The sequence below is a fragment of the Portunus trituberculatus genome, chromosome 21 (assembly GCF_017591435.1).
Source record: "Portunus trituberculatus isolate SZX2019 chromosome 21, ASM1759143v1, whole genome shotgun sequence".
Classification (NCBI taxonomy): Eukaryota; Metazoa; Arthropoda; class Malacostraca; order Decapoda; family Portunidae; genus Portunus; species Portunus trituberculatus.
This window is the reverse complement of record NC_059275.1, coordinates 1,984,391-2,008,623: the sequence shown is the minus strand read 5'-3', so window position 1 is coordinate 2,008,623 and position 24,233 is coordinate 1,984,391. Positions and strand designations below refer to the sequence as shown.

General features: G+C 39.3%; 2 protein-coding genes across 3 annotated transcripts in view; one reads left to right on the top strand and one right to left on the bottom strand.

Annotated features, from left to right (window-relative positions):
• Positions 1-1,378, top strand: part of LOC123507252 (NADH dehydrogenase [ubiquinone] iron-sulfur protein 6, mitochondrial-like) — a 5,708-nt gene extending 4,330 nt beyond the window's left edge. Inside the window, exons 3-4 of the mRNA XM_045260016.1 lie at positions 228-404; positions 1,020-1,378. Of these exons, the coding sequence (XP_045115951.1) occupies positions 228-404; positions 1,020-1,085 (243 nt within the window). The 3' untranslated portion in view covers positions 1,086-1,378. The remainder of the gene's footprint in view (positions 1-227; positions 405-1,019) is intronic.
• On the bottom strand, positions 1,369-24,233 carry LOC123507251 (mitochondrial uncoupling protein Bmcp-like). Of its 2 annotated transcripts, none has more exons than XM_045260015.1 (9): positions 24,073-24,231; positions 22,507-22,586; positions 15,610-15,760; positions 13,362-13,498; positions 13,083-13,225; positions 12,806-12,930; positions 8,015-8,075; positions 7,766-7,873; positions 1,369-2,473 (listed from the first exon to the last, which is right to left on the bottom strand). In XM_045260015.1, the coding sequence occupies exons 2-9, from the start codon at positions 22,568-22,570 to the stop codon at positions 2,354-2,356; spliced, it is 909 nt and encodes a 302-aa protein (XP_045115950.1). In that variant the 5' UTR covers positions 22,571-22,586; positions 24,073-24,231; the 3' UTR covers positions 1,369-2,353. The 2 variants fall into 2 exon arrangements, with proteins under 2 accessions (XP_045115950.1, XP_045115949.1); XM_045260014.1 differs by lacking the exon at positions 1,369-2,473 and adding an exon at positions 2,721-3,143 and having other exon boundaries at positions 24,073-24,233.

Here is a 24,233-nt window from a genome sequence, read left to right as displayed (position 1 = left end):
TTTTGGTCAACCTCCAGGATGCATAATTTAATTAACTTTTTCCTTGAGTACAAATTTCATTAAGTCCGAGGAGTTTCAGGTCGGGGGGGTCCACTGTATTACTGTATCAACCTAACTCTAACTGATTTGCAGCAATTTTCAAACTTAATATTATACATGTAAGATTCTTCCTACAAAGAATATTAAAGTTTTCTCAAATGTGTACATATAAATTCATTTTGTTGCAGGTGTTTGATGAAGATGACTACCAAAATGCAAGGTTTATTGGCTCACCAAGGCAGACCAACACACGCTGGGCCATCAATCTCATCCAAGAAGTTCCCCCGAAGGCAGTACAAGGTCGTATAGCAGCCTGTGACGGAGGTCCTGGTGCCCTGGGACACCCTAGAGTGTATATTAACTTGGTCAGTATTATATTAATTGAGGAGGTAATTTACAGATTTTTTATTTTGCCTGTTGTTGCATGTCTGACTAGATGTGCAACATTAGTTTAACTTGAATTCCTCTATTGAATTTTTTTTTTTTTTTTTTTCCTCCAGTAATCCATTTTCCACCTAATTTTGTCAGTAATATTTGTGCAGTTTTTTATTCTTTGTAAATAATTGCGTATTTCTTACAGGGTCTTTAATTTTTCTCTGCATTTCATTTCTCTCTCTCTCTCTCTCTCTCTCTCTCTCTCTCTCTCTCTCTCTCTCTCTCTCTCTCTCTCTCTCTCTCTCTCTCTCTCTCTCTCTCTCTCTCTCTCTCCCTCCTTGGTGACATATTATAGTATTACAACAATGTTTCATCAAACCTGCTCTAGGAATTTAAGGACAGTCTATTTCTACACACATTTCTATCCTTGTATAATTCTTCCCTTAATCCATGTCAGTCATATCACGTATGCCTTGTTTTGAAGGACATTTTTCTGAAGATACAAGTATATATCTTTGTAAATATTCAATATTAGACTGTTCATTATCCATGAAAGTATTTTTTGTCAGTTCCTTTGAATAAATAAGCATACTTTCTTGTTGCAGGATGATGAGGGGAACCATGGGTGTATCTACTGTGGATTACGTTACTATAAGGACAGTGCTCATTAGTCTTATCTATTGTATCTGTAGGCCATTTGTTCCACATTTAGTTATGTTCACATTTATTCTCATGCCTTCCCTGGTAAAAAAAGAAGAAAAGAATATTTAGTTTAACGTGTTTTGGGTGTCATACTTTTGCCCTTGTGTCATTCCAGTGCTGGAGAGTTTCAGAGGTCTTGTCCCTGTATGCAAGGATCTGGCACTGGGAGAGATGTTAGGATGGTCTCTTTATGGGCCAACACATTAATAATTTAACATCTGAATGTATATATTGTGAATAAACAGTAAATTATACTTAAAAATGACTAATTTATTTAATGCATTGTAACAGTTTATAAATCTTCCTATTACAACCATTACATTTGAGGGATAAAAATAAGTTGTTCAGTATCTGCACATTTTCTCATTCTTTTATCCATCAAACACGGACACAAGTTACCTCACTGCCTTACACTATACGTAGCACTCTCAAGACAAAGGTTTCCCTAACCACTTTGGTGTTCTACAGCAGCTCACTTGACATCATAAATTGAAGCTTTTCAGTGTTCTACAGTAGGCCACCTAACATGTTTTACAAAAATATACATTCATATATGAACTGTCATTTCCTTAAATGATTTCATTCAGTTTCAAACAAGATATACAAAAATTATACCTAAAAAATAAATAAAACCACATCATAGGTAGGTTATACCGAAAAATACATAAAGACTATTATTTCAAATAAAGCAAACTTACAGACTTCTGGATGCGACAATTGTCAACATTATCCACACTTTTCATTAAAATTTTTTACTTGAGACTACTAAACTGTGGCATTCAAACATTACACTTGTAACACATTTACATTGCACTTTTGATGTGACATAAAAATACCACTACATGAAAGCTATGTACAGCTAAAAATTATAAAGTATAACAATGCATATCACATTAACTGAGGATGATAATGGAGCCTGTACAAAAAATGCAATTGATGTCTGGCATAACAGATTAAATATGAGATCCTTCAACAGTTTAATTCTGACGTTATCAGAAGAACTTCTGCATACAATATAAAAACCATTTCTGAGTAGGCAGAATGTCTCGACACATTAAATTCTTTTGTTAGCAAAGGAGAATTATCGAAAGTTATAAAACTGACAAGTACAAGTTACCATAATGTCCTCAAAAATGGCTTTTGTGATTCCTTCTTGTAAACTTGAACATCTCAGAAGATTGTCAAGGCTAGCTGAGATTGTGAAGGCCATCACATTGGATTCACACATACCGAGTCCTTAGTATAACTTTTTGAGCTGCTCAAATGTAACAAAGAATATAATGTTCCACGGACCAAGCCTCAGCCATGTGGGGATGAAACCTTTGTACAATGCCAATGGCCCCTCCAACTTCACTGTCTGAAAATGAGATTCAATAGTAGATAGAGGTGATTGGAAAATGAGGTATATACACTCAACCCTCTGCTATCGCACCTAATTGGTGCATCTATCACAGTACGATACCCGAAATCACGATAGCTGAACCTATGGTAATAATTCAAATTGACACTAGAACTTCCAAGCTGTCATTTTTTGTCTATTTGTGCCCAGTTTTTATACCACATAATAGTATGAAAATGAAGAAATAAGACAGTATAAAAAAGCGTACATTTTGAAGCATTTTATTTAGCAGATTTGACGGCGTATACTGTAGAAGACATGAATATACAAGATACAAGACACACCAATCTCAGCAAACAAGTCAAATTCAGGCAAAAGTTTTTAGTGTAGTTAAGCATATACTGTTGAAAGCAATCTAGCAGCACATTACACAAGCAGTAAACATTTATCTTTCCTTGTGAGGCTTCAGTTGATCTTGCTGTTGCCAAACATATATAATTTTTTTTCCGTAGGTGATGGCTCAAAACCCCTTGCGGCTGCTCTACTGCCATGGTCCTAGGCATAATCTATCATTTGTAGTTTGTAGGAGATTGTGTAGCTCAATCTTTTTGCTCCCACTGCCATAACAGTGAGGACGTTGTTTTGCTATGATTATGAACTTGGTGTTACTCCTCACTGCTAGATGGCACTGAATCAGAGAGCCGCTCAGTAGATATTTATAAACATATATCACAGTCTCACAGGTTTGATTGCCTTAATTTTTACGATTTATTTTTAAAGTGATAATACTGGTAATGATAATGATACCAGCAATAAAATAATGATGCATGAAATTAGGGTAGGTAAAAGTAGTACCAGGAAAAGGTGCATCCTATATGCCATCAAATACGGTACCTCATTGTGGACAATTAGAAGCTAAAATGAGTAGACAGATTGGGGAAATATGTGAAGAACTATTTCTCAATAAAAGTACACCAGTTTCCCTTGCTATTCGATGCCTCATTATTCAATATTTAAATTTACCAATTGTTAAAAATTATATCCACTCGCTCATTTTCCGTTGTCCAGGCTTGTTGATCCAATTTTTATTGATCACCAGAATGTAAACAAACTAAATGCACCACAATAGCATTACCACCCATCAAAACTCATTATTGCTCATTATTGCTATTTGTTTGTCCTCTACAGGTGCTGCTGATCCATGGTTGCAACAGTGCTGGATAGAATCATTGTTCATATAATTCATTCACTGCAACTGGTTCTTTCATCCATAAGTTTTATTTTTCTTTCTTTGGCTGCAGATAATTATGTTCTGTTGTTTTTAGTAACCTTTTGTCTGAAAGCTGGAAAGCAATCTCAAGCCACCTGTATCATCAAGATAAGTCTTTTGGTTGTATTCAGCCACTAGTGTTTGTGTTTTGCTAAAAATTCACATTCATTGTTGGGTATTATGAGTGATACAAGCATCATATATTCCAAGTGCCCTGCATGACCTAGTGCTGGTGAATTGAAGGCCAAAAGACTAAGGAAAACTTGTCTTAAGAGAAAAAAAAAAGCCTGAAATTGTTAAGCACCACGAGGGAGCTAGGGAGCCAACTTCATCACCAGAACCCTGCCACTCCACCATTATCAAACAGGCAGCTAACGTGAAGAAAGCATGTGAGACAGCTTCTACATTAACAGTAAAGATGCTAACGAGGAAGAGAGACCCACTACTGGATGAAATGGAAAGACTCTTAAGGCTGTGGATTGATGACCAGACTTGCTGCTAAGTGGCACCTGATAACTTAACTGAAGCTCATTTTTCTTTACTTGCCAGTGGCATAGGTCTAAAGGGGAAACCACTGTATAAAAAAAAAATAAGCCTATAACACTACCTCTTTAGGTGATGTAGAAAAATGTTCTTTATGTCTCAATACAAGTTAGGCTTAGGTTACTCTCTCCATTAACATATTCCCTGCAATTGGCAGCGAGGCGAGAAGAGCAGAGTGTTGGCTGGGAGAACACCCAAATGCACTGGCAATGTCAAAGTGTTTGCCCACCATTAGGTCACATCGCATACTATGAAAAATCTATGACTTCTCTGCGATACGACCCACCCGTGAAAATACTTTATTTGTTGATATTCAGTGCGTCTTTATACTGTCTTATATTTTTCCTTTCCTAAATTTGTTCATATATTTTTGTCTCTGTTTTGCATATTTAGAAATGAATGCGACATGGTTTTATGGTCAACTTAATTCAACAGAAAAGAAAGAAAATAAGATAAAAAAGATATCAGGAAAATTATGAAATTATGAAAAGATCAATAAAGAAAAATATTGAAGCTTATCAAGGAAAGTCCAATTGTTATATCTCAGTTTGAATTATTTGTTATAGAGTTTTATATTCTTCTGAAGAATAAATGCAAGATATTATAGTTTTCTTACATGTATTAGAAAAAAAAAGAAAAGTATTTTTCAGTTAGAAAAAACAAAAGTACTTTTTTGTTAATTTTTATAGAAGATATTTTTAGTTTATTCTGTTTTGTTTCTTGAGTTATGTTTATTTATATATGCAATTCAAAAGGGTCACCAATGACAGCTTTTTTACTAAGTCCAAATAATATCAGAAAAAAAAAAAAATAAATAAATAAAAAAAAAATGAAAAAATATTAAAAAAATCACTGAAGCTTGCCAGGGAAAGTCCAATTGTGATGTTTAAATGATTTGTGAAAAAAAATTTGTTCTTCTGAAGGAAAAAAAATGCAAGATAATGTAGTTTTTACATATACATATTAAAAAAAAAAAAATGGAAACAAGAAGACTATTTTTCATATCATCTTTATAACACTAAAGACAAAATGAGCTTCATATTATTTATCAATCAGTGTTTATTATGCCCTCCTACACATAGTTTATTGCAATTTTACTATATAATACAATTTCTATTAATAGTAAGATTAAAATGTGATATATGTGAAAACTTTTGTATGACCCACCGGTGGGCCACATCGCAACTGTGGATAGTAACTGATGACCCACCGGTGGGTCGTATCACAGGTAACATGTTAAATTCTCTTCATCCTTGAGTCCACTATTCAATCATTCATTATTTGATCTGGTCTTCAGGACCGTAACCCAATAGTATAATGAGGGAAACCAGTATAAAGACACTCAATTATCATGTGACGTCATAACCCAGACGTTTTTGAATGACGGGCATGTAATTTTGTGCCCAATACAGAAATATGTGCAGGTTTCTAAGCAAAGTCAACTCTTGATCAACGCGATTTTGATTTAACGCAACTTGATATCTAAGGAAATACAATTAAATAATGCAATTAATTCAATTTAATGCAGGTTAACTCAATTCGATGATGTCAGGCGTACCTATGCTGCTTTTGGTGGGAACTGCACTGAGATACTCTCAGCCAGATTCTTAAACAATACCTTCCACCTTCATCAGTTGAAGGATACCGTCCGGGAGAAATCGGTTTTCTTAACCTCTTCACTCCGAGCAACAGAAAACAGCTTCTGGTTGTGTTGGGATGGGGAGATACCTGATGCAGAGGCAGCTCTCTCTCTCTCTCTCTCTCTCTCTCTCTCTCTCTCTCTCTCTCTCTCACTACAGAAATAATGATGTTAAGTGATTTTCCATAATAGGTACATACAATAAGTAATAAACCCATGCAAATTTTAGAGAAAAACATTATAGTTTGCCTTCTCAAGGCCCTTTTCTGAAGATGACAAAGAAGAGAAAATATGGTAAACTAATCTATTGGTACCATAAAAGATAATAAAAGAAAAATTATTACTTCCAGAAGTACACATCAGTACCTATCCTGATATAAGAGAGTCATTCACAGAGATCTCCTACAGTATCCAGGAAAGAAAATACACCATCTTAGCAGAAAGCAGCCGTGATGCAATATGTGCATCATCGGATGTATCACGAGTGCCCCCATGATGCAAAATATATGTCATCGTGTTGTAGGGGTTAAGAGCGAATGTTGCCTTCCCACAGCTTGAAAAGGCAACGATCAGGCAGGATTCATCTTCACTGCGAAGGTGAACCAAGACCCATGTCTTCATTACTACCTTCACATAAATTTTGCCTAAATATCTGTTATTATCAATTGATTTTAGAAACAAAAATACATAGGTTACCATTCAAATAGTCTACTTTACAAAAATTGTGATTGGAACCAAACCCAACAACAACATCACTACCTTTAATTTCCACATCTCCATCTCCCAAGTTTTCTATGAGAATTCTACTTAGCTTACGATCAGTTGTATGTCTTTATCGCTTGATAAGTACCCATTTATATAGATAGCTGGTGAATTGTCCTCTTCCCATAGCCTCCACAGTCGAAGGAGATGGCATTCTCTCCTATGTTAAGGCCACATTATACAGCCATCTATGTTTCTATTTAAAAGAACTTTTTCCTGGCTCACCAAACCTATTAATAAATCATGCTCTGCAGCAGCAACAGAGCTGGTTCTATTCGTGAGATTTTTCATGTTACCAGTGGTGGAACCATGAGGCAGAGTGGTCTAGAATGCATGGCTCAATCAGCTGATGTGATGATAAATACACTGCTACCAACCACCACCAAATTATACTCATGGTTTATTTCATTAAATGCACTAATAACAAATGTATGAATATGGAATAATATTCTTGGCATATAAAGTCATTGGACACATCATGTTGAATCAATAATTTTTTTATTTCTTGGAAAAGAAAGATGCGGTATCCGACTCTCATTCAACCTCTCACAGGATGACCGGTGATGCATCAACAAAGTGATGGTGAGTGTGAGGACATGTTTTTGATGCATTAGTGGCTTATAAATATAATGTACTTGAAAATGAGAATGTGTGTTTTTAATGTTTCCATGACTAAATGATGTATTAATAATTTTTTTCAAGGTCTGAATAACAAAATCCCCAAAATAGACAGACTTTCCAAGTGGCCAGGAATGTAACCCAAACTATTACCATTGTTTTCTATGGGAAAGTTATGTTTGAATAAAGTGATGATGCCAGGAATGTAGCCCTTGCGTTAATCGAGAGTTGACTATGTGCAAAAGCAGTAAACCGTGACAGCAGAGGGTTAAGTGTATATTATATTTCATTGATAAATAGATTAAAATACAAGTTGATAGAGATCTGCAAAGGTAATATTACTGAAAGAATTGGTAATGAAGAAAATAAACAGTAACAACAGGGAGACCAAATATCACCTTGGGAGGGTAAGCAATTTCATCAATTTATGTAAATAACACCAACTATCATTAAGAGATTGAGACAAGAGTGCACATACCTGCACCATGCAATCCAAAGCACTTGTGTACACCCTGGATGTGCATACAGTCGTCCCATTAATGTGAGCAGGCGAAGGCTTCAACCTCCTTTGATTCATCAGTCTTGTCTGGGATAAATACAAGTAAATAAATAAATAAAAAATTACCAGCACATTATGAAAGATGTCAGCTTCAAATATAACAATGTAAAAAAAGGCCAATGACTCTATCTATCAGTAAAACTTGCTGCAATAAGATTGAATACTCACCCTGACCACATCCAGAGGTGTGGAAGCCACAGCTCCCCCAAGGCTCGATATGAAACTTGACCTGCCATAAAAAGAAGAAAATAAACCAATTCAGTCCCTCCTTCAATTATGTTTTATTCCTCAGTTACATCTGATAAAATATTTAAAACTGCTCTTTTCCTTCCCACATCCCATTTCCTCTTCATTCAAACATATGTTTTCCAATTTATTTTGTCCAATTTAGTAGGAATTTAGGAAGTTTTGATCTAGAATAACTTCTCACTGTCTGATTTATTTCAGAGAAAATAAAACTGCTTGAACTTCAAAGCTTTAGGCATGCAGTCCTATTTCAAGCTATCCACTGTCCCATGACACACTGCTTCTGACTCATTCAAATCATTGCAGTCTGCCAACAATGACACTGAAAATAAAAACAAAATGTGCGACACAAGAATTAAATTCATGCACTTTAAGAAGCATAATGTTTGACAGTCAAACAAACTGAAAAATGTACTTGCAAAGGAAACCTACAATAATTCCTACATCAGCCAGTGAGATGTTTCTCATTTTTTTTAAAAAACCAATTAAGTAAAAGTGATAGTAGCAGAAGTAGAAGTAGAAGTAGTAGTAGTAGTAGTAGTAGTAGTAGTAATATAGCAGCAGCAGTGGCATCCTTAAGAATTGTTTCCATACTCGTAATGGTTATTGTTATGAAAATGAAATGCTATGGTATGAGAAATTAAAATGATGGCATGAATGTAATTTGACATACTGGCTACACTACACTTCACATGTGCATGTCTTAACGCATCCAACAACATTAATCTGCTTTTAAAATACAAAAAAGTTCCTACTCAGAGACAATTCGCGCGTGTGTGTGTGTGTGTGTGTGTGTGTGTGTGTGTGTGTGTGTGTGTGTGTGTGTGTGTGTTTCACTGTTTGATCTGCTGCAGTCTCTGACGAGACAGCCAGACATTACCCTACGGAACGAGCTCAGAGCTCATTATTTCCGATCTTTGGATAGGCCTGAGACCAGGCACACACCACACACCGGGACAACAAGGTCACAACTCCTCGATTTACATCCCGTACCTACTCACTGCTAGGTGAACAGGGGCTACACGTGAAAGGAGACACACCCAAATATCTCAACCCGGCCGGGGAAGCCAGAGGTCCTCTGGCTTGTGAAGCCAGCGCTCTAACCACTGAGCTACTGTGTGTGTGTGTGTGTGTGTGTGTGTGTGTGTGTGTGTGTGTGTGTGTGTGTGTGTGTGTGTGTGTGTGTGTGTGTGTGTGTGTGTGTGTGTGTGTGTGTGTGTGTGTGTGTGTGTGTGTGTGTACAAATACACTCACTGCAATATGACTTCAGATTGTAATGTGATACTGCAGAAAAATCCTGTCCTCTCATATTTCCTGCTGTAATATATACAATCTTTTTTAGTTATCAGTGTTTCCTTGAGTGATAGAAAGAATATTTTTCTTTCTTTCATCTGAGGTTTCATTGGTATGTGCCATTTAATTTTGCTGAGGTAAAATGGATATGCCAAGAAAATACTTGATCTCAAAGTTGCAATGATTTGTGATTTTTCCCATATAAGATCCTCATTGCATTTTTCCACTAAGCCAGGAAAACATCCATATAAAGATCCTTTGTGATTGCATCTTTCAGAAAGAATGCAAGGCTCTCCTAATGAATTTATCCATGGCTTCAAGTGTCTCCCTTCATCTTGCCTTCAACCACTGATCATATAGCTAAATGATAAGTGAAAGTCTCCTGAATTAGATTAGGTTTACAGGTTCACTATGGCTGGAATCAATCCACATTAAAATCAAAGCTCCCCACTTTTTTTCGGTGTTAGACAAAATGAAAAGAAAGAAATTTCATATACTCTAACAGCAAAAATTCTCTTTTGCATCACCTTAACTTACACATTAGTGCTTTCTACATGTGTGTTCAGTATTCAAAATGAATGACTGCATACAACCACAAACTCAATGACTAGGGACTTATTAATATCTCAAAGCGTTATCACATAAAAATCCAAAGAAATCGTAAGCAGTGTGTGTGTGTGTGTGTAATTCACTGTTTGATCTGCTGCAGTCTCTGACGAGACAGCCAGACGTTGCCCTACGGAACGAGCTCAGAGCTCATTATTTCCAATCTTGGGATAGGTCTGAGACCAGGCACACACCACACACCGGGACAACAAGGTCACAACTCCTCGATTTACATCCCGTACCTACTCACTGCTAGGTGAACAGGGGCTACACGTGAAAGGAGACACACCCAAACATCTCCACCCAGCCGGGGAATCGAACCCCGGTCATCTGGCTTGTGAACCCAGCGCTCTAACCACTGAGCTACCGGGCCGTGTGTGTGTGTGTGTGTGTGTGTGTGTGTGTGTGTGTGTGTGTGTGTGTGTGTGTGTGTGTGTGTGTGTGTGTGTGTGTGTGTGTGTGTGTGTGTGGTCAAGTTTGAAACTTTATAGCCTCTTCCATTCAGCTACAATACCAGGATCAAGGTCCACAATGAATCTTTAAATGGTTTTGCATCCATATAGGTTAAATATCTAAATTGAAATTCATCCTTTATTTCTGAACCAAGGTGACTGCACACTGAAATGCTGCAAGACATTTAGTTCTAATAGCAGTATTACTTCTTTGAGAGGACATTGCAGAAGATAAGGCAGAAATTCTGGCTGAGAACAGCTTGATCCTTGGCTGTGTGACAATATGATGAGTAAAATGGACATTAACTCCAAAGAAGAATCTCTCTCCCGTAAGTTTATGTTTGTGCTGAAACTGTCAGGCATGGGCTAGCAATAGCTTTGTGGAAGGCTGGTAAATCTTGTCTGTGCAAGTATAGGCTTGAATAACCATAGTGCTAAAATAAAAGGACTGCATAAAACAAGCCTCAGTAAGAACTTCCTGTGAAGGAGTAGTGGTTTTGGTGGATATGAATGTTGTCATTTCAGTGACAGCAAACTTCCAATTGTATTCATTGACACTTGATCCAAAGCATTGAAAGGTCTTTTTGTTGCTTCTTCCTAACAATTATGATGACCATTTATAAATTTTAGTGATTCAAAGCTGACATAATTTGCATTAATACATTTGCAATCTTATAAAGATAACCAGTTCACAATTACAGAATTCAAAATATAGTTAAAGCAGGCCACCATCCATTTACTCTTGGGTTATTCTAATACCATGAGAGAAAATTGATTTAGGAAAAAAATAAATAAATAAAATAAAAATAATAATAATAATAAAATCCGTAGACATGTAGTGCAAAATGCCTATCAGCAACACACAGAACCTCCCCACCCTAACCCATCTTCCAAGACTGATCACCAAGTTCTGCGGAGCCATCACAACTTGCTCCTGAATTAAAAAGCTAAATGAAATGTCCCATTTCAACACAGTATATGAACTGGAAACGGATCTAGCCAAATGGAAGAGGCTATTAGATTAATTAGATATGCCCTACACTACCAAAATTAGATGTAATCATCCTTCCTTTGGTCTATAAAATCTATCTATCAAGGTTTGAAACACTTTTGATGATATGGAGAAAGTGAACAGTCTACATCCGACTACTCTGGCACTCCTCTTCAGTCTGAATTCTTCTTTAGAACAAGACTGTGCAGAGACTGGTGGCTTGGCAGAACAGACCAGGCATTAAGAGGTTACAGGGACACATGATCAAATGGTGACAGTGATGATGTTGGAGGTGAGGCACTAATGATGAGGATGGTACAGTACAGGTCAGGTTCTCAACGTTACATGGGACAAGTCACTCCCGAGAATCATGGCGGTTTCTCAGCTCTGGGCCCCACAGTCCCTCAGGGACTGGGGACCCGTGCCGGGTTAGTGGTCTGGGACCGGGATTTGGGTTCCGTTGCCAGGGCCCGAAGGACCCTAGATTCATCCCGAACATGCGTTTGCGAAACATCTGGAATGGACACACGTGAAACTATGTGGTGGCGCCAGAGACGCGCCACCAGGAAAGGCAGGTCGACAAACACAGGTCAAAACTAGCTCTACCTGCTGTTAGCTCTGCACCAAGACTACAATGCTAACCATATAAACATTCTCTCCTAAATCATTATGGAACCATACTAATGCAGATAATTGATGGAGGTTTGTAGTTACATTCATTCAGTTCTCCACTCTCATGAAGTAAGCATGTTAATAGTTCACACAGTGGCAAATCATGTAAGGGTGGGGGACACCTTTCAATACAGCCATATGCAGTTTACAGATTCAACTTTAACTGAGTAACAAGACTTGTTCCCTTCCACAAATGAAGTTAATTTCAATGATTACTTTAAAATTCAACAAGTTCAATTAATATGATATTATTGTTGTTATTACAAATATAACAACCATCAAGAAATTTCATGCAGGTGCCTTCCACCCTGGATCTGCCACTGACCTTACATGCAGTTTGTTGTAAGTGATCACAAATTTTGTAAAAGTAAAAATCATGATTGGTACAAGTGTGAGGCAACCCAAAGATTTATGGTACCAGTACCTGCAAGAAATATAGCAAAAGAACATTTCATTTTACCATAAATAGGCTTAATATTTGAAAAAATTTTACCCATTTTTTAAATATTCCTATATTTTTTGTATGACTGAATTTAGACCTCTTCCATGAACCGTAGCAATAAAGTTCCCTACAACCAAAAATATCTGAATCTAACTGTGATGTGCCTATGTTGAAATGAATATTTCTGAAGCCACAAAATTAGTTCTCCAGTTAATACACCACACTTTAAAAAGCACACAACACTCTTGGTCACCTACAGGAAGTGGTTGGAGGCACTGTCAGGCAGGATATTCATCTTGATGAAGTAATGCTTGCACATGTCATAGATAGGCAGCTCCACCCCTACGATGACACCTGCTCTTTGGGCAGTTGGGAGCACTCCCTACAAAAAAATAAATAAACAAATAAATAAATAAAAGAGAAAAAAAAAATAAAATAAATAAATAAATAAATAAATAAAAATAAAAAAGTCAGTATTGCATTTCATGGTTGTGTATGTCTCACATCACCACAACATTACAAAACATCACTCACCCTCCACAGGCCCTGGATTCCTTCCTGTCTATAAATACTAACAAAGGCCTGCAAAAGGCTCTTCTCCTTGAAGTCTTTTCGTCCACTTTGCAGGCGCACCTTCAAGACATCAGTCGGATTGGCCATTGCACTGGACACAACACCTACCAGGAAAAGTGTGACAAGAGTAGTAATGTGAATAGAGAAACAATGTTTCTAACACACTCTGGTTTGGTCTTGCAAGACACCACTGCTGTAATAAATAAGTGGGAAACGAAACAGTCAAGTCAGGCAGCTTACCTGCAGTGACAGCACAGAATATATTGATGCCTAGATGTTCTTCAGCTTGGTTTTGTACCAGCATCTGCTTCAAGGAGTAGTAGATTCCAAACTTAATAGTGCCATATGTAGCCTGTCGTAACACAGCCGGCTTGATCCTGCAACAAACAATATTTATCTTACCAAAAGGCCAAACAAAAGGAGGCAGATGATTGATTTCATGCTATGGTGTGTGTGTGTGTGTGTGTGTATTTACCTAGTTGTAGTTTTACAGGGCCTGGGCTTTATGCTCGCGTGGCCCCGTCTCCATATCTACACTTAACCAAGCTTACTTTAAAAGTATGCACACTCGTTGCATTTAAACTGTTCCACGTCTCAATACATCTTTGCGGGAAACTATATTTTTTAACATCTCTCAGACATCTTCCTTTTCTCAGCTTTTTACTATGCGATCTTGTGCTTCGGATGTCATATTCTTCTCTCAGGATCAGTTTCTCATTATCCACTTGGTCCATTCCGTTGATCAATTTATAAACTTGTATCAGATCTCCTCTCTCTTCTTCTTTGTTCCAGGGTTGGTAGATCCATAGCCTTTAGTCTCTCCTCATATGTCATCCCTTCAAATTCTGGAACCATTCTTGTAGCCATTTTTTTTGTAGTCTCTCCAACTTCCTTACATGTTTCTTTTTATGAGGGGTCCACACTACTCCTGCATATTCCAATCTGGGTCTTATTATAGTACTTATCAATTTCTTCATCATTTCTTTGTCCATGTAATGAAATGCTACTCCAATATTCCTTAGCAAATTATGTTTCTCTAAAAATTCTATCAATATGGCTTACTGGTTGATTGTTTTCTTCCATCGTCACTCCTAAGTCCTATTCCTTTTTTACTTTCTCCAGTTCTACTCCATCTCCCATCTTATAAATTCCCACAGGTCGTCTTTCACTTTTTGTTCACATTGAATTCCATTTCCCACTTTTTACTCCATTCCCAGATCTTATTTAGGTCTTCTTGCAGTATTTCACAATCCTCTTTTTGCTTTTATAACTCTGCACAGTTTTGTATCATCTGCAAACAGATTTATGTAGCTGTTCACACCTTCTGGCATGTCGTTAATATAAATGAGGAAAAGTATTGGTGCCAATACTGACCCCTGCGGCACTCTGCTTTCTACTGCTCTCCACTTGGTTTTCATATCTTTAACTACCGTCCTTATTTCTCTCCCCCTCAAATAATTTTCTATCCATCTCAATGTGTGTGTGTGTGTGTGTGTGTGTGTGTGTGTGTGTGTGTGTGTGTGTGTGTGTGTGTGTGTGTGTGTGTGTGTGTGTGTGTGTGTGTGTGTGTGTGTATTTACCTAGTTGTAGTTTTACAGGGCCTGGGCTTTATGCTCGTGTGGCCCTGTCTCCATATCTACACTTATCCAATTATTCTTTAAAACTATGCACACTCGTTGCTGACACCACTTCCTCACTCAAACTGTTCCAAGTCTCAACACATCTTTGCGGGAAACTATATTTCTTAACATCTCTCAGACATCTTCCCTTCCTCAGTTTCTTACTATGCAATCTTGTGCTTCCAGTGTCATATTCTTCTCTCAGGCCTAGTTTCTCATTATCCACTTGATCCATTCCGTTAATCAATTTATAAACTTGAATCAGATCCCCTCTCTCTCTTCTGTTCCAGAGTTGGTAGATTCATAGCTTTTAGTCTCTCCTCATATGTCATCCCTTTAAATTCTGGAATCATTCTTGTAGCCATTTTTTTGTAGTGTGTGTGTGTGTAATTCACCTCGGTCGTCTGCTGGTCACCCAGCCAGTCTTCCCCATTATGGAGCGAGCTCAGAGCTCATAGACTGATCTTCGGGTAGGACTGAGACCACATCAATACACAACACACATCGGGAAAGCAAGGCCACAACCCCTCAAGTTACATCCCATACCTATTTACTGCTAGGTGAACAGGGGCCACACAATAAGAGGCTTGCCCATTTGCCTCGACACTTACTGGGACTCAAACCCGGCCCTCTCCATTGTGAGTCGAGCGTGCTAACCACTACACTATGCGGGGTGTGTGTGTGTGTGTGTGTGTGTGTGTGTGTTCCTGGGGAGGGGGATGGCGGCAGAGACTAACTAGACAATGGTGGAATGTGTAATCTTAAATCTGACATTAAATATTTGTCAGGGCCCATTAAAAAAGAATTTAGGATTACTGATTATCAATGTAAACAAAAATAACAAGCAAAAAAATTAAGCAGCAACCAACCCAAAGTAAAGAGCTCGGATTCCTTCCTCATGTGAAATTCTGAGCATGGCATGTAGCATTCCATTATACTTGCGAGTGATGACCTGCCCAGCATCACAGCGACCACCTTGGATTTGAAGCCGGGTCTTGGTTGTGTCAATTGGAAAGGTTCCTGAAAGGCATGAGTAAATCAATGATGTATGCAACCAGCACTCCAATATGGATTATCAAGTCACAAAAGGTTCAAGGCCAAACACACTCTCCAACATTTTGACAGTCATCAAAACAAAACATAAGAAAAATAATATTCAGTCTGGTATTACCGCCGTCACAATGCCACAAACTTGTACTACTAATACAGGGTACTAACCAATCCTGGTTAAGCTTTTCTGTCTCTAACCATGGACACATATTACACATCTTAGATTGATAACACAGTGTACATTGTCACAGTACTTAGAAAATTAATTATACACAATGTGAGAAAACTACACCTGAGTGATGTAGGAATGTAATCAACTAAAAAATACATGAAAGAAATATTATTTGCATCAAAGGTCTTCACCTAATGAGATATTGAGAAGTGGACTTCAAAATGAAAGGTAGAGTGAAATAAATCATAACTGCATGCACTCACATGGATTATGAGGATGAGCAGGCATGGTGAGCAGTGTGATGTGAAAGGAAGCATCACTGGTGTCATTGGCCACTATGATTTCACTGCATGGCAATTTTTTTTTCCAAACTTTCTCTAATCTGTGTGATATTCAATATCAAGCCATCCTAGTAGGAGTTACTCATCTCACCATCCATACATTTATGTCTCTCCTGACTGATAAAATTACCCCTAAGGTGCCACTCTGCTATTCAAATGTTCGCCTGTTTGTAACATGACAAAAACTAACCGTCACAAAACCTACGGATATCAACCAAGCCCTTTTCCCGCATCGCCTCCCCCGCCCCCCTCTCACTCATAGTGCGGAGAAGGTTCATTGAGGGGTTTACATAAGAGTGCACGTGAAGGGCTTAGGGGACACATTGGTCTATAACGAGGTAGGGTGCGGTAAAGACATTGCATAAAGTTACAATAGGAAAGGCTAGTGCCAGGAAACATGACAGTCTGGCTATATAACGAGGCAGGGGAAAGAATGGAGGATTGCTTAAGACTATCACTGGATAAACAAATATAACACTCAACTCAGTTCATATGCACGGCTGTTTGCTAACAGCGGTCCACTAGTAGTGAATCATGAGTAACGCAGCAAAATACACATGTAATCAATGTACAATCAAAGCTATCATGCCTTGCTCACGTGAATAGAGCACCCAAACAGATTGACAAGCCCAATCGTGTTACGTATTGATCACCTACTAATTCAAGACATGTATGTTAGTATCCTTTAAGAATTAAAAATAAATAAAAAAAAATGACAAATGTTGGTGGTGCTTCCTAATCCAACAGTTTTTGTTAGCATAGGAAACCCCTGCAATCCGCGCCAGCCAGCCACTCCCAGTCCCAGCTTGAGCCACGCAACCCAACCACAACCTATCCACCACCCGCACACGTGTCCGCTGCGTGTTTGGCTCTGGCCGCTACACCCGCACTGACATTCCTGCACCCATCCCAAGGCCTCTTAGCATTTTCTCTTATTATATCTGTACTCACTTTCGTCTGGTAGTCGCTCAAATTTCGCAAATAAGAGAGAACAGAGTGAAGAGAGCAGACGTGCACGGTAATGCTGACCACGGTAACCTTCATGTTTGTGGTGCTGTACTGGATTACTGCAACCACTAGGAGGTATAATACTAATAAGAGAGAGAGAGAGAGAGAGAGAGAGAGAGAGAGAGATTCATGACGCTCGTGCATGTGAGCTTGAAATTCTCTCTCTCTCTCTCTCTCGTGGGTCCTGCCTTGACCTCGGCAACAATAGACGCCTGGCAGTCTGCATTGCATCAAGCAAGTAGGAGGGAAAGATGGGGGATCGAGGGTGGGGAGGGAAGACTTCTTGATGAGCGGTGCGGGAATCCCCTCTCTGCAGACTGGATTGAAGATAGTGTGCGTGATCAAGTCCACTATAAACCAAGGAAAAGGCACAGAGCCACATGAAAGTGAGACTGAGAGGAAAACAGGTAAACAGAGGGAAGAAAATGTGAGAAAGGCATGACACAACAATCGTTGAAGCTGCATTGGATCAACAGTACTGGCGACGACATAAGAGCGGTAAACTATATGCAAATTTAAGGCGAAGAATCAAACACTATGTAAGTAAAGAAGTTACCTTATCACATTACACAACATACTGAGTAATTTTCTCAGATGAGTACATAATATATGGACTGCTCATCCCATTACTTCAGTCCATGTCTACTCTGCACCAAACCGAGAGTATTTTGCTTGGCGTGGCATAAATTACAGGAAGTTTTGACTTATGCCACATGCCATGATTACAAGTCAGAGGGAAGGAAGGAAGGACACACAAAAAAAAAAAATACATGAATCAGTTGGATTGAGGAGAGAAGAGACAGGAGGGAGGGAAGAAAGGAGGGTTGGAATAAAGGTTTCCCGGGGCATAAACCCTTCCCACAATCACATACGAGAAAAAGATAACGGGGGAAGATACACACCTTTCTTTTTTTTTATGGTATCTTCTTTACCCTAATTATTGTTTGACGAAAATATTGTATCATAAAGGAAAAAAGTTAATAACCTAAATAATATTGTGTTGTAAGTCCTTCAAAGAGCACATATAAGGGTTTCAAATTACGGAACCTGCTGCTGCTGCCCTCCCTCACCCGCGTCATTCTGCTCCGGCGGGTTGTTTTCTTCAATGTTTCGTCCTCGTTCCATAGTGTGTTAATTGCGCTGTGGCTGGCGTGCAGGCTCTACCGGATGTTATTTAGGGTCTCAAGGGTGGTTTCAAGGTTTTAGCGATAATTTAACTAGGAGTCTTCATCATCTACCAGAAAAGACTCCTTAAAAGCTAACAGTTCACCTTCATAGCCTTAGAAAAAAAAAATGCTGAAAATGAGACCATAGCCTTAGAGAAAGAGGCGCAGGTAAGGGTGACTAACAATTCCATGGAGGCACACCCGAGGTATAGTCCAGTGGTAAAGACGTATCCACAGGAAACGCACATTTATTGACGTCAGCGAAACGAGGAACAAAACACATGGATAACTGATAGGTGTGTGTGTGTGTGTGTGTGTGTGCAGCCGGCAGTGGCTCTAAAATACAATATGACGCAGTACTACTACTACGCTCTCAGGTGCCAAATTCTCTCTCTCTCTCTCTCTCTCTCTCTCTCTCTCTCTCTCTCTCTCTCTCTCGTAAATATGAAAACTCGAAGACACGTAACCAATTCCTTGTCCGTGCACCTTCATCCTGTCTCTCTCACCATCCCCTGACAATTACGCATAGATACGTCCAGAACCCAGTCACCAAAAAAAAAAAAAAAAAAAACATCATTAACGACTATGTGCTTTCATGCACACTATAACGCCAAAATATGAAGTGGGTGGGGCGGGGCGTGCGGGCGGGCACACACGCCCGTCTAGACGTAAGGCACGTAAGATCAATAGTGCCAGACTCACCCTTGCTCCCTGGCTCTCTCCCTCTCCCCCTCCCACTCTACTGTTTACATATTCACGTGACCTTTCCTGATCTTGTCCCCACGCTAATGGTTCCCATCTCCATCCCGCTCACGTAGTGTCCAGCGGCACACCTCATCACGTGCCGGGAAGTATTAGCACTTCCTTGTCTCCCCTCTTCCTCCTCCTCCTTGTCGTTTCTTCCTCCTCTTTGTCTCAGATCTCCCAATAATACCAATAAATTCCAGACATGTCAGGCACTCTCTCCACCGCTACCACGCACAAAACTGGAAAAGAACACGACTATTCTAGTCTCCTGTGCAACCTTTGGCCTTGAAATCATGCGAGTGGTTCGCACCTTTAAGCAGACACAAATGTGTTGCTTGGTCCCTGCTGGCTGCACGCTGACTCACTTTATTGGTGGGTATGCTTGAATACTCCACATCAATACATACTACATAAAGACTTGCGAATTAGAGTAATTCGCTTATTTCTTCCTTTGTCTAGAATGCTGAAAATACTATACACAACATACAATGCAATTCGCATTAAGGAGTCTTTGGCTTCTTTCACCTTTCGTCTAGAAAGCGGATTATGTTCTTGGTGCCTTCAAAACGAAGTGACTGCATGGGCGCAGCACTGCACTGGACCGGAAAAGGAATATGATGGCAACTCACCGCAAGAATTTTTATTCCCTAACCTTCTTATCACACGCAAGCAGTGTTTGAAAGCAGCCCTGAAGGTGACCAACTGATATGAAAAGCAACAACGCAAGCTGAATGGTTTAGGTCTTGTCTAACAGATGAACAATATATGTATTCTTGACTCCAACCATGATTGAGTTGGTGTGTTTACCTATTAGTATTTCATTCAACGAACATCATTCATGCCCATTATCATCATATCAGTGTTACACAAATGTGTCATGTTATATAGCAAATTAACCTTATTAGTAATATTCAGAGCTGAACGTTGTGGCACTATGTTGCGACTTTACCGTGCAATGAATCTCAAAGTCGTGAAGTCGAAAATCGTAAACGTCTTGATAAGTCGGACTAAGCAAAGTAGCACCGTCACGTTTCCGCGACTTTTGCCGCGACCCTCAACAGGAACGATTTTTTTTTTTTTTTTTCTAGAAATTGCCGCAACTAGCTACAGGAGATGGGCCAGGACGACATGATGGAGGAGGAGGAGGAAGAACTGTATATATATTTGCTTGGGCTGTGTTTTAAATCAGAAAAAAAAAATAAATAAATACGCATGTGCTTTTCTACCTTATAACAGCATGTTTCTGTTAACACGCTAAAGTTTATTTTGTAATTTAGCGGAGATGCACTTGAAAAAAAAGTCGCAGCCGCACCAGATCCAGCGGCAGTCGCATCTGAAAAAAAAAATTGCGCCCAGCTATGATAAATATTGCTCACAGCCTTTGACGTGCATCTCTCTCTCTCTCTCTCTCTCTCTCTCTCTCTCTCTCGAGAAAAATAGACATACATTTTCGTTAAAAGCATCAGCAAAGTAGGGCGTAGTGTCTTGCCCTTTAATAGGCAGAGGATGAATTCAGTCCTAAGAAAATACCTCGAGAGTAAGAGAAATGACAAACTGCTTACACATGATCACACTGTCTGGCGAGATGCCATCAGGTAGGAAACGCTGACCTATATACACACGCGTGTTGTCTTTCAAGGCGAGAATGAAGACATAACATCTCAGCATGAGGAAGATAATAAGACAATATAGAGGTCACTATCTGCGTTACACATGGAAATCAAAACATTCACACTGGTCAAGCGCACACACACCACGAGTGGGCGGCAAAAACATACTGTGACAGGAAAGAGGCTGGCAATGCTCCCAGCCCACCAGGCACCCACACACAGCTTCCCTGCCTGCCTGCATGCCTTCACTTTAAAAAACACCATCAATGCCCTCCCCTCTCTCTCTCTCTCTCTCTTTCAGCCAGCCACCACCCACCCTCCTCTGCCTTCAGCAGCTAATGAAGCCGATAGACAATTTTGGTGAAAACGGCGTTAAATGAAAAACATGGAAGCCCGAACCGTCTGGTTATAGAAATGGTTCTCTCGTTAAATAAGAATATCAGAGGCTAAGGAGAAAAGAAACGAGAGAGAGAGAGAGAGAGAGAGAGAGAGAGAGAGAGAGAGAGAGAGAGAGAGAGAGAGAGCAGGAAACTTTTACTGTGGAGTTAGAAATGCTGCCACCACCAGCAGATGCCGCACGATTACGATGGGCAGCAGGAAAGACTACCGCCAGAGAGAGGCAGCGTGAATGTTGACAGGTAAAGCAGACTGGTATTGCTGTATAATTATCCGCCGCGTTTTGTTCAAGTGCGCTTGGTGTGGCAGCCTGCTGGTCGTTGACCTCAGTTGAAGTGCACGTGTAACAGAACATACGAAAACCATTAATAAGGTAATAAGATAAGGGAGATGCGCCGCAACATCGCAGTCATGTGACAAAGGGGAAGGAGAAGAAAGCAGAAGATGGAGGAAAGGAAGGCGACATCATTGGCAGCCTCCGCCCACCAGTGAGGAAGAGGGATTCCGAAGGACAGTCCGACACCGAACCCTCCAAGTGAATGACAGGCGAGCCATCAAGGGTGGCAGTACCACCATCGCAAGGGAACCAGTTCACAGGAGCAGAGTAAATTCACAAGCAGTAATATATACCTACTTGTAATAACTTTTTTAAGAAAAAAATCACCACTTATAGCAAATATATTTGGAAATACAAGAACATTAAAATGTGAAAAAATTATCAAGACAGACTTTTTCTGATGTAAGGATAGTAACAAAATTATAAGGACACATTGGTACTTATCTGAGAGCTGCTTATTAATAATGGTAATATAATTAATACTTTTTTTTTCAATCAAATCTATCATATGAACTGCTTGTCAAAGGCTTTATATTTCACCAAATATCTTACTTTGCTGAGTCCTATGCAATTCTTCACACCTTACAATGCTGCATATGTTGCTGTCTTATTTCCTTTCATGGTCAATGCTCTTAGTATTAGATCATAAGACTTTTAGCTTTTTTCACTCATATGCTGCTTTCCTTATTAATGTCAATCAATCAGTACCTTCATTCTCACCCATATCACTGGTATATCCCACTCAACCTTTATTATGGCCCATGGAAGCCTCAAGCATCACAAGTTTCTAATCCTTAAATCTACTCAAAAGATCCCTCTAATTAAAGGTCACCTTAAAAAAACTCTTCAACCTCAAAGCTTTGCTATTTTAATGTGCTATGTTTGGTGTCTGGGGTTTGATACTATTTCTATGGGTACACTCTCCTGCTGTCAACTCACCAAACTCAGCAATACAGGCAGACACGCCTCCGTAGATGAAAGGGCGCCAGTCGCTGGGGCCCATCCCACGGATGCTGGGCCTGAGGAAGACAAAACATATAGCAATTTGTTAATTAATTCAAGTGCACTAAGAAGACATCACACTAAAACTCATGAAGCCACACTCAACTAAGATAAGTCTCATACTATCCAAAATGGAGGTGGGAGTACTTTAACTATCCCTCTCCATAAACTTAACAAGTCTTTTTTTTTCTCTCTCTCTCTCTCTCTCTCTAATGTTATGGCCTACAGCACCTGTAGGTATACTTGAAGAGTGCGGGAAGTGCTGTTCAGCTTCCACCCATTAGTGGTGCAGGCTATTTAATTTATTGTGGTACCCATATTAGGACCCACATCACCACCCAAGTACATCTTTGGTGTAACCACCTAGAAGAAACTGGGTATCATGGTGACATGTAGGTAACTTTAAACCACTCGACAAATGGCAAAGTTTCAAGGCAGTATGTGGTGGATATGCCCGAAATCATGCTCAATTCATTCAATACTTTGTCAAAGCTCTCCTTTTATCATTAATAAAATTACAAAATTCTCCAAGATGTAACACCCTTATCAATTTGACAGTGGTTCTCAGTCTATATCTGCACAGAATTATAGAACTTCACTATCTTCAGTTTTCCTTAGTTGCCACTGGCCATAGGAAGAACTTACGATGTATTTCAAGAAAAATTAGCTAATACATAAGTTTTAATACACTCAGAATTAAATAAAATAAATTCAACAAAATACATGGTCAAAATCATCTTTAAAATCAATGTTTTCAAACCAATGCTATCCATGGCCTTAAAAATTATGCCCTAGTCACTCATTGCAGGTTATATTTTATGGAAACATAATTTTCCTTAAACAAGTGATTACACACACAAAAAAAAAATAAATAAATAAATAAAAAATTATATATATATATATATATATATATATATATATATATATATATATATATATATATATATATATATATCAAAAGTGTACACGCCCCCGTCATTCCATCAACCACTACTATAGGCACCCGCCAGCCCATAAAGAACTAATCCACGTACACATCCCAAGGACCCACAACAGCCCACTCTCCCGTCATAATTTATTCACATTCCCCTAAACCCACCCAAGCACCCACTACAGCTCACCTAAGCAACCCACAAGCCCACCCTGATATTCTACCGATAGCGAGCCTACTAGAGGCACCAATCACCCAAAAATTTTCCTAGACACCCAATACATACGCCCGCCCTGCCACCCACCCGGCCGTGTTGCATCACCACCCAAACACCACAGCCGGGATTCTGACACCACCAAAATTGTACCCTGAGAAATCAATAAGACTTCGCCACGTGACAAACCTCCAAACACCACCCAGGCAATCACTAAACACTGCTAACACGAGACGAAAAAGTGCATTTCCTCGCCCAAATAACGATAATTACAAATCGCCACCAGAGAAGGAAAACTGTAATCTGAATTGGACAGTTGTGGGTTTATTTTTTCATATCTCTGCCAATCTATACTTACGTTTTGATACGATGTGTAACTACGACGAAAAATACGCTGCAAAATAACACAGCACCTGGCTTATCAAGGGAACCGGGAAGCGGGAAGGAGCGAGACACGAGTTACGCAACCACCACCTAGGCGTCTCTCTCACTGACTGGTGGCGGACTGGAGTGGTTGTG